This window comes from Juglans regia, chromosome 6 (genome assembly GCF_001411555.2).
Source record: "Juglans regia cultivar Chandler chromosome 6, Walnut 2.0, whole genome shotgun sequence".
Lineage (NCBI taxonomy): Eukaryota > Viridiplantae > Streptophyta > Magnoliopsida > Fagales > Juglandaceae > Juglans > Juglans regia.
The window spans coordinates 619,497-629,201 of record NC_049906.1 but is presented as its reverse complement, the minus strand read 5'-3'; the positions used below and the strand labels follow the sequence as shown (position 1 = coordinate 629,201).

General features: G+C 37.3%; 1 protein-coding gene across 2 annotated transcripts; it reads right to left on the bottom strand.

The window, feature by feature from the left end:
* Positions 1-5,179: 5,179 nt before the first annotated feature.
* Positions 5,180-9,220, bottom strand: LOC109020452 (CTL-like protein DDB_G0274487). Of its 2 annotated transcripts, none has more exons than XM_019002912.2 (7): positions 8,866-9,218; positions 7,894-8,357; positions 7,498-7,681; positions 7,159-7,383; positions 6,954-7,070; positions 6,005-6,238; positions 5,180-5,481 (listed from the first exon to the last, which is right to left on the bottom strand). In XM_019002912.2, exons 1-7 carry the CDS (start codon positions 8,929-8,931, stop codon positions 5,263-5,265), a joined length of 1,509 nt encoding a protein of 502 aa, XP_018858457.1. In that variant the 5' UTR covers positions 8,932-9,218; the 3' UTR covers positions 5,180-5,262. The 2 variants fall into 2 exon arrangements, with proteins under 2 accessions (XP_018858457.1, XP_018858459.1); XM_019002914.2 differs by having other exon boundaries at positions 5,304-5,420; positions 8,866-9,220.
* Positions 9,221-9,705: the final 485 nt, after the last annotated feature.

The window sequence follows — 9,705 nt, the reverse complement described above, 5'->3', positions numbered from 1 at the left end:
ATAGAAATGACATTTATCGCATGCTGGTGTGGTACAAATGCAAAAACTTTTCAGAAGAGGGAAACATCTAAAAATATTTTGTATCAGTCCACATAAATATACCTATACCCAAAATCCCTTACCATTCCCAGTCATTGAATGACTATGATCTCTTGAAAATCCATTTGCAATAAACATTCCTTGTATTGATATCAAACTCGAGAGAAAAAGAGTTTAGTTTCTCCTCAACCCACCCCCCAACCTCCTCAAAATGAATTTCAATAGAACAAGAGTTAGCTTGTAGCACCTGTTGGCATGCCCTCTAGAGCTCTTGCTCTAGCTGCTTAAGCCTGAGTCAACTATTCTCCTGCATGCTGTTGGACATATGCCTATTTAGAAACAAAACTTATAAACGATCAAGTATGTTTCATTCATTAAAATAATTAAATTCCGGAGAACACCTAGGACACTGAATAATCAAGACTGAAAAAAGACCTCTGAAGCGTAATTAAAAACACTATTTAATCCAATATATAGAAGATCATAAAAAACTAGAATGGCAATATTACTTTCGTTCTTAACCGACTCTTCCTTGCAGCTTCTTCTGTATGAAACAGAGCAAATGTTGAAGAAACAGACTCACTCTATTTTTTATAATCTGTATCAACATCTGTAGAAGAGTCGGTCAGTTAGCTTGGTGTCTGTAGCCTTGCTTGACTCACACTAGTTGTCAATGCGTACCCTTATGGTACATGAATTACTGCCCTGTGTCCATAGAACCAATGCTCTATGCGAGCGAGCACACCATTAAAGACACCAAAAGTAAACACAAATGAATCAAACATGTGCCTTAAGAGGTAGGTAAAAAAGAATACTGCGTTCAAAGCCCCATAGTGTAGGTTATTATGAACAACAGCGATACTGACCCATTTTTCTTTAAAGATTGAGGCTTACAAACTATTAAACGTAGAGAATGTATTTGACAAAAAGACAAGAAGAGAAACTGATTTCTAAAATTCTATTGAAGATTCTCATTTTCCATATCTCTTGTGTACAGACCCATAATGGTATATATAGACGTCACGTTTACATTGTAGTACAATAACAGAATGGGATTCTAGAATACTCTTTGAATTACAATCAGCTATTCTTTGTAAATGACGTGGCTAAGAGGTGATTCCTCTGTTTTACTCCTCTTTTGTTCATGTGTATCTTTGGCTGAGTCAGTTATTGACGATGCCTTAATACAAACAATGTTTTAATATCAAAAGCTTGCTAAGAGAGAGACTTGTAATGTGTGAAAATATAATGTCCTTCATGAAAAGAGATAGGGTAGAGATAGGATACTTGGACTTAAATCAACAAAATCATCGTGATGAAAGGCAGCAGCAGATTGTTCAAGCTCTCCAAGTTCCGTAAAAAACATCTGGTCTTGCCCCCTTCCATGTCCTCTATTTCACACATGACACAAACAGAGACAGTTTGTTTCCCCCAAACACTTTGCAACACCCGTATGGAATACTTGCTAAACAAAAACCTTTAGTTCTTTTTTCCCTTCACAAGTTGTGCTCCGTTCTCCCCAGGTTCTAATCTAACACGATGTGTTAGTTTACATACAACTTGGATATTGTCCCTTTTCACCTCTAGTATATTTTCTAGCACCTTTTACTTTTTATAAACTTAAGGCAGTGCAGTGAAGAAAATCTTGAGGTATCTTTGAGAACAGGATAGCATATCAACACAGTTGCTTTATTTATAAACTTAACACCAACATATTTTTTTATTATTGCTTTCCAACTCGGGATTTTAGTTTATTTTAGAGATGAAATGAGATTAAAGTTAAAAAATTGAATAAAATATTATTAAAATATATTTTTTAATATTATTTTTATTTTGAGATTTAAAAAAATTGAATTGTTTATTTTATTTTGTATTGGAAGTTGAGAAAGTTGTAATAATTAGATGAGATGAGATGAGATAAAATATTTTTTAAAAACAAACGAGTTTCCCAATACCTTCTTCCTTCCTCTACTACCCATGTTTGTCAATCTTAGTAAGTGTCCATTTCACTCTCCTTTATATTTTGGGTCGTGCTACGTACAGTCCCAGAACTGGGACTCCTTTGCAGTCCGCACGAGTGAAGTCTTAAATTGACTAAATTGCCCTCAAATCAAAACTAAACCCAGAAGAAGAGTTTCATTCAAGGGTCGGCTACGTACAGTCCCAGAACTGGGACTCCTTTGCAGTCCGCACGAGTGAAGTCTTAAATTGACTAAATTGCCCTCAAATCAAAACTAAACCCAGAAGAAGAGTTTCATTCAAGGCTTCTGAAATTTGTTTTCCCTCTCTCTGCTTGTCAACTCCATCCTCCACCATCAACCACCTCCTCCACCAAGTTCCTCCAACATCAACGGGACAACCTTGCTGGCCTCATCCGCACGTAAGAATTTTGTTTATAGCTCTTCACTCTCGTTATCATTTCTCGCAAACTTGTGCTCAAATCCTACGAATTAACATCCAACTCAAATCCTATTCAATGGCCATTAATTCTCATAAAATTTCATAATCACCTAATCTGGATACGTAATATATGCGTAAAATATATATAAATTTCTTGCACACTGAAAATATATGCGTAAAATATGAAATATATATAAATTGAAAATATGCGTAAGATTTGGGTAGCATCTTCTGTACATTTGTTGCTTTCAAATCTCAGCACTTGCATTCCAAATTTCCAAGAATCCCCACCACAACATGGTCCAAGACCTGGAACAATCGAGCCTCCTATTCAAGCCGATACCCATCCTTCTCAAACAGCTTTTGGAACTTCAAAGAAATTGGGAAGAGTCATTTGTTGACTTGAAGATTCCAGAGGATTCAAAGAAAGATAAAATTCGACCTTCCAAAGGGAAAAATTAATCCCGCTAGGCGTTGATATTAATGGTACAAGCATTAATCTTCAATCAGAAAATGAAAGTATCTCCGCAATTTTTGGACTGTGTATGGATTCCCAGAACAACCAGTGTTGCATGGATTCCCTGCTTCATTATATGACTCACTTTTCCGAACCTTGATACTGAGAAGTCAGAAGAGAGAGGGATTAGAAATGTAAAAGTCTCTGGTTCATTGAGAATTTGTACGCTGGTTCAGAATCGTTTCTCGAGGGGACAGCGATGGCGACGACAGTGAAATTGGTGGAGACGAACTTGAGACAGCGACTGAAAAGGGGACTTCAGAACTCAGAAGGGGAAGGATTCGGATCTTCAGAACTCAGGAGGGATATGTAGGCTGGGTGGGGTTTTCAATTTCCCTCTAATGAAACGCAGTGTTTCATTAAATGAAACACTGCGTTTCATTAAGCTTGCAATGCAGTCCCCATTCGGGGACTGCAACAAGAATTATTCTTATATTTTAGACTAAGCACAGAGCCTTTACTGCGAAGTTCAAAGTTCAAACAAATCCTAAATATGTTTCATTTTCTATGTGCTTTACTTGGATAAAGTGAAATTGTTCTCTATGCAGTAAGCAAATAAATATCTGTCATTGTGTCTTTCTAATACGTGGATGCCACGTGTGTATGAGAAAAGATCAGTTTTCAACAGTCTTTGATATCTTTGGGGTTGTTGCCGCTGTTCTTCCTTTTTGCGAGAAAAGTGCAAATTAGAGTGGATAAAAAGAAAATAATGAAAAAAGTTCCCACACTCTGTCCAAAACAGTAAAATGTCCAAAACACTGGAAGAATCCTTGGTTTGATTCTCTTGCTCGTTCTCTCTCAAGCTCCTTTCCTACTAAGTATCGAGAGTGAGAGTGTTGTACTTTTTTCCTTTTTTCTTCCATTTTTTTTGGGGGGGCAGAATTCCTACCGAGAGTCTGATGCTCTTTCTATTCTTTAGAATTGTATGCGAGAATGCAGTACGTAGAGGGTTAGGGTTCTTATGGGAAGGTGTGTTTGGGAGCAAAAGATGATGGGATAGTGATGAGATGTGGTCCCCCCATAAATTATAAATATTACAGATATGTATATGCAGACAACAAAGTAATTCACAACTCGTTTTGGGGTCTCTGTCATTGTTATTTAAGAGGAAGAAGAGGCTTAAAGACGAGGGCTTTTGCTTGAAAGGAACCTCTTGGGTAAAGAGGAAGGAGTTAGTTAGTGGCTTATAGAGCGGCGTGTGGCAAGCAGAGGCAGAGCAAAGTCTTGATTATAATGTGACATTTATCATAATGTGATAGGTGAAGGAATCAAAGTTCTTATGAATACTGTCTATAAATAGTGTCGCGTAATACACTTTTCAGAACAATGAAAATGATAGACTTCGAGGGCACTCTTGTATCTGCTTTGTGCTAAACATTTTCTCAAACACTATATGCCCTATTCTTTTTCTATACACATAGTATTTTCTTACTATAAAACGTTTATAGAAATGATGTCATGGGCTTCCAACCGATCGACCTTCTTGTTTCGATTATAGACATGATGGCATAAGGTCCGATTTGGAGCTGTCTGCAATTCATGTTATACAGTGGCGAATGATCGCGTGAAAAAGCCAGTAGCTAGGCATGGCACATGTGGCATGCTGACTCCTAAACAACAGATAACGACATCTAAAAAAGCATGGAATTTTATATGGTAACAGAGCAAAAAATCTGACTTCAAGAGCCCAATGCCTTACCAATACTTCGGGGCGGGCATTACCCTCTTCAACCCCTCAGGAACGTGAAAATCCATCTTTCACAGCTTCTACAACTTGGATGTGGGTGCAGCTTCCATTACTCCTCAACTCCTCTTGGGGACAGTCTTGTTTTGGCTATATATGGTATACATAACAGACTGACTTTCATGACATTGGATCAGTATACTGGACTTATATGGAGGACACAAACATATAGATGGTTATTCTCCGATGTTCTGTGTTAAAGATCTGGTCTGGTCGTAGCTCTTGATTATGGAGGTGGGCTTGTATCATTTAGTGTTAACAACACTAACCCAAATCGTCCCCACAACACTTGTCAATCGATGTTTCAGGGCAAATGATGTTTGTTTGTCGTTGTTTCTGTTCCATGTAATGTCATCGAGTACTTGCAGCAGTTGTGCTATATTGTTCTTTATATTAATAAAATAAAATGCACTTGCAGTCAATATGCCATTCATCACATACAGCATTTGCACATTATGAATACCCAAAGACAAAAGACAAGCAACAAACAAAATGATTCATATATCTAAATTGATAAATTAAAGAGTGGTGAATTACATTTCACGTGTAAAAGATAGAAGATTCAAGCAGGTGGCATTTGTTGTATGTGGCCATCGAGCCGCCGATTGTGGGTTAATACTTCCCTTGCTCGTGCACTCCTGTACTGAAGACGATGGTGTAGCATCTCTGACATCTGGTCGAAAAATTCTGAATCCCATCTATGAATCAACAATGGATCTTCTGCATAACAGATGTAGATGGATGTAACAGCACTTTCAACCACCACCATTGCCAGTCCCACCTGAGATTAAATATCCATGCTGTGCAACTATCATACAGAAATTACATAGCAACGTATATACAACAACATTCTGGCACTGTCACACAACGTCAAAACAATCTCTAGTAGTCGAGAAGGATACTGATACACCATCGTGCCCTATTGCACAGTCAATTGGTGGCTACTTTCAATTTTTTACCTCTTTGCCTAGTTGACAAGCAATCTATCATCTCTTGGTATTTTACAACACATGAAGTGGATATACAACATGTAAACTGGAAGTGGGAGACAAAATGTCGATTCCAACTAGCTAGGGGTGAATTTCTTCCTACGATCTGGATAATATCGACAGGGTAAAAAATCTGACAAAAACACTCTCCTGATTATGTAATCACGTATAGCACACCCAACAAATCCCCTAGAATAATTGGGGTGCGTGTATCACCTCTAAACCAAGTATTAAAACTAGGTCTTTCAAACAACATGAAATTTCAGCAACCATGCGGCAACATAAAGGGATAGAATTTTTGTGGAAAAAACTTACCAAGACCATTCCCATCAACATTGTAGTGGAGCCCACCATGCTCACTCTGTCCCTCCATTTAATCCATGTCCAGACTCCTGAGCAAGTTCCAGTAACAAGCCCACCCAAAAGAGTGCCCATTAGTAGAACAGCACCCGAACAATCATAGGCCACAAGAGCTTCAACTCCTGTTGACTGGAATAACTCCCAGGCATCCCTTGCTGAATGGTTAAAGCCTTTACCATTAACTGCAATCTGGAGAATAGGGGTGCAAACCAAGCTTTACATAAACAAAATTCTAAAAATGACAATAGCTGGTGACATAAAAATTACTTTTAACAAACATCACATTAACAGTTGGCGTCCAAAGGGATAAAAAGGAATTATCCACCATCCAAGGTTAAGGCAGCATGAAAGAAGAAATAGGTCACGGTAAGTCATAGATCCATAGAGTAAAAAGGAGAAAATGAGGACAGAATTTTAAAAGAAAGAGGTGTGTATTATAAGCTTTAACAACCGCATATATCTACATTCATATTTTATTGATGAGAGAGAAGAGCAACACAAGCAAAGGAAAGGAACGCCAATAAAGGTAAGAGAATATTGGATGTTACTTGAAATGCAATATGCCTTTCAATGGTAAAATGTTTAGACTTCATGTGCTATCTCAATTGGATCACTTTCCCATTATGACCTACCAAACCCATACCCATACCCACATTCTAAATTCCCTTTTCCTAGCATACCCAACGAATGGCCCACGAAGCCTAAGACTTTCCAATACCATCTTTTATCTTTTTACTTTAGTTTCACTTGTATGAGTTAAATAAGCCATACTACCGGAAATAATTTTAACCACACAAACAGCTAGATATACACATCAACATACATCCAAACATGTATAGGCATGTACATGTATATTATGTATGCAGACATGCTTGCAAGACAGAGTTAACTAATAGAGCAGTACCTGGACATAGGCATACTTGTTGAAAAAACGAACAAGAGTCTCCACAAGATGAAACAGGAAATCAACACAGCAAAGTAAACACTCATTTTTGCCAATCTTTGACCGAACTCCCCTGATCTGATATATATCCCAAACCATTAAAGTATAAACACACTCAAATTTGAAAGCAACATGGTGAATCAGTCACAAGTGCTTGCATGTATACCTCCCACCGTAGTGTTCGAATAGCAGCAGTGAAGAGTGATCCATAGCAAATGCTGCCAAAAGATGTTGTCACAGCATACCTTAGAGAATTCATCAAGGAGTTCGGAGGTATTGATGATGCTTCGCGACCACCATGGAAAAGAACAAGAAACACCATCCCAGATACTATAACATGTATAGCATTACAGAGGACTGCACCCGTCCAAAATAAACTTACAGATAAAACCTGGACCACAAAATAAAACTTTATTTGTGTACTATGGTTCATTTAAATGGTGGTTTCATGCAATTTTCGTTAGGATAATAACAGCTGAATGAAGAGCAAAACTTGCCAGCTCACCACAAGAAGCCACCAGCGTCCACCATCACCCATGCTTGAAGCCACAACACCAGCTGCTCCAAAAGACCATAATCCCAACCATAAAAGCATGACAAGCATGAAAGCATATGCTACTCTCATAACTTCTGGAAGACTCAATACCATCTTTACTGCTTTTCGCAACACCAGCATGGTAAAAGGAAGTCTATAGTTAAATAAGAGGTAGTTAGATTAAACTATTTGTGGCAAATCAATAAATTATCCACACACTCACATACCACCGAGTCGCATTTTTTTGCAAGTAATTAACCTTTATTGATAAAAAATAAATCTTTTTTGTAAGTAATAAATCTTTAATAATGCTCTGATACACGTATTCTGCGAAGCTCATAAACTCAAAAATATTTCAAATCGTACCTGTCTATTACTGATATGACATACAAAAACTGAAAAGCAGCACCAGTTGCAAACACAACGCCCCAAAAGAACTGCTCGCCCCAGAAACACAAAACACTAATTACAGCAAGATAAGTGGTCAAAATGTGCACTGAAACCTTCATCATTTCATTCGCATGCGAGCCCAGTAATAGCAGCCAAGTACATCCGATAACAGTCCCAACTCCGCCGGCAACAGCATACATCGGCCAATAATTCTCCGTCAAGCCCCTGTGGTGTTCCATAAACCTAGCAGTGTACCTATCAATGTTTAGCCTATCCGTTTTCTTAAACCTATTGAGCCCAAGAACCACGAGTCCGCATCCCAAAACAACCAAATGAAGCATAAACACTGCCAACCAGAAAATATCGCGCCAGCGACGTGATGTCACAGAAGCAAGAATTTGGCCCCCACCATCCCCGCTCCTCTGACTCCGGACAACGTTCTATAATTATTCAAAAACATTCAAAAAAATTGCGGACTCAAAAGTATTCAATAAATAACAAAAAATCAAAAATTTCATCACAAACATAGATTTTTCCACTAACTGCTGAATTGAGTAAGAGGCGATCATCTCATAAAACTGATTAGAAAAAGTTTCAACATCTCAACAAAAGAGTATATTCCTAGAAAAAAGAGATCATTCATTAAAACAAGGTATCCTTTTGACACTAACTGCTGAACGGCATTAATAATGATAAATGCTAATGAAATTGATTAAAAAAGTTCCAACTTTTCAAGCCATAAATTAATCGAAGATGGTAAAATTTCTTTTTTTAGTCTTACACAACTTGCAATCGGATTAAGAACATATTGGAAATTACGAAAACATGGCGGAAAAGGTAAAGAAAAATTTTTGAGCCTTCGGATAGTGACTTGAATGAACTAAGAAGCTCCAAATGGGATCAAAAGTATTCCAGTCGTTTTACAGTAAATGGGATTAAGAATCAAACCTGGTCGGCGGCGGATATCGAGGCAGAGTCGAAGGAGGAGTTGGAGGAGCTCAGTGAGTCGGTCATGGTGTAAGGGACGGATCGAGAGGCATAGCACGGATGTTAACAGTAGAACAATTTCCTAGAGTCTTTGGTTTTTGAAAGGTAGGTAGAGAGCGAAGGAAGGAAAACGGGAAGAGGCAAGGCGGGGAAATGAGGAACGAGTCAATGGAGGAGAATTCCAGGGTGGTTTTGGATTAGATTAGAACGAAACTTAGAAACTGGAGGGGGGAACTGAAACTAAACGGCTGACTCTGAGAGAGAGAGAGATGCGAAGGTTCTGAGATTTGTATGGGTCGTCTCAATGGAGGAGGACGAATAGGAGTTTTCCTTTCCTTTTCCCTTTTTTTTTTTTTTTATATATATATTGTGTTGAATTTCATCCAAAGTTAACTATTTTTTAACAAAAAAAAGTATATTTTAATAATTATATGAAGATTTTTTATCGATACAAATCTATGATCTACTCATAGAATCATAGCAGCCTATTCAGCAAAGCTTAGGTTGTCTGACTTTTATATTATCTTTATCTTTACTCGAAAATAAATTAATTGATATTATCTTATCTACATTCATTACTAATGTTTTGGCATTGTGAAATTATGTTCATCTAAATTTATTCTGATTACACTAACTATTGATAATTAATTAATTTAAATTGACATGATTTTACGTTTAATTATAAAATTATTTTTAATATAAAATTAATTTAATATATTATATAAAATAATACCAACTTATAAATTTACTTGCATGAACTTGTCAACATGAAATACATCAAATCTTTTAGTCACAATTCAT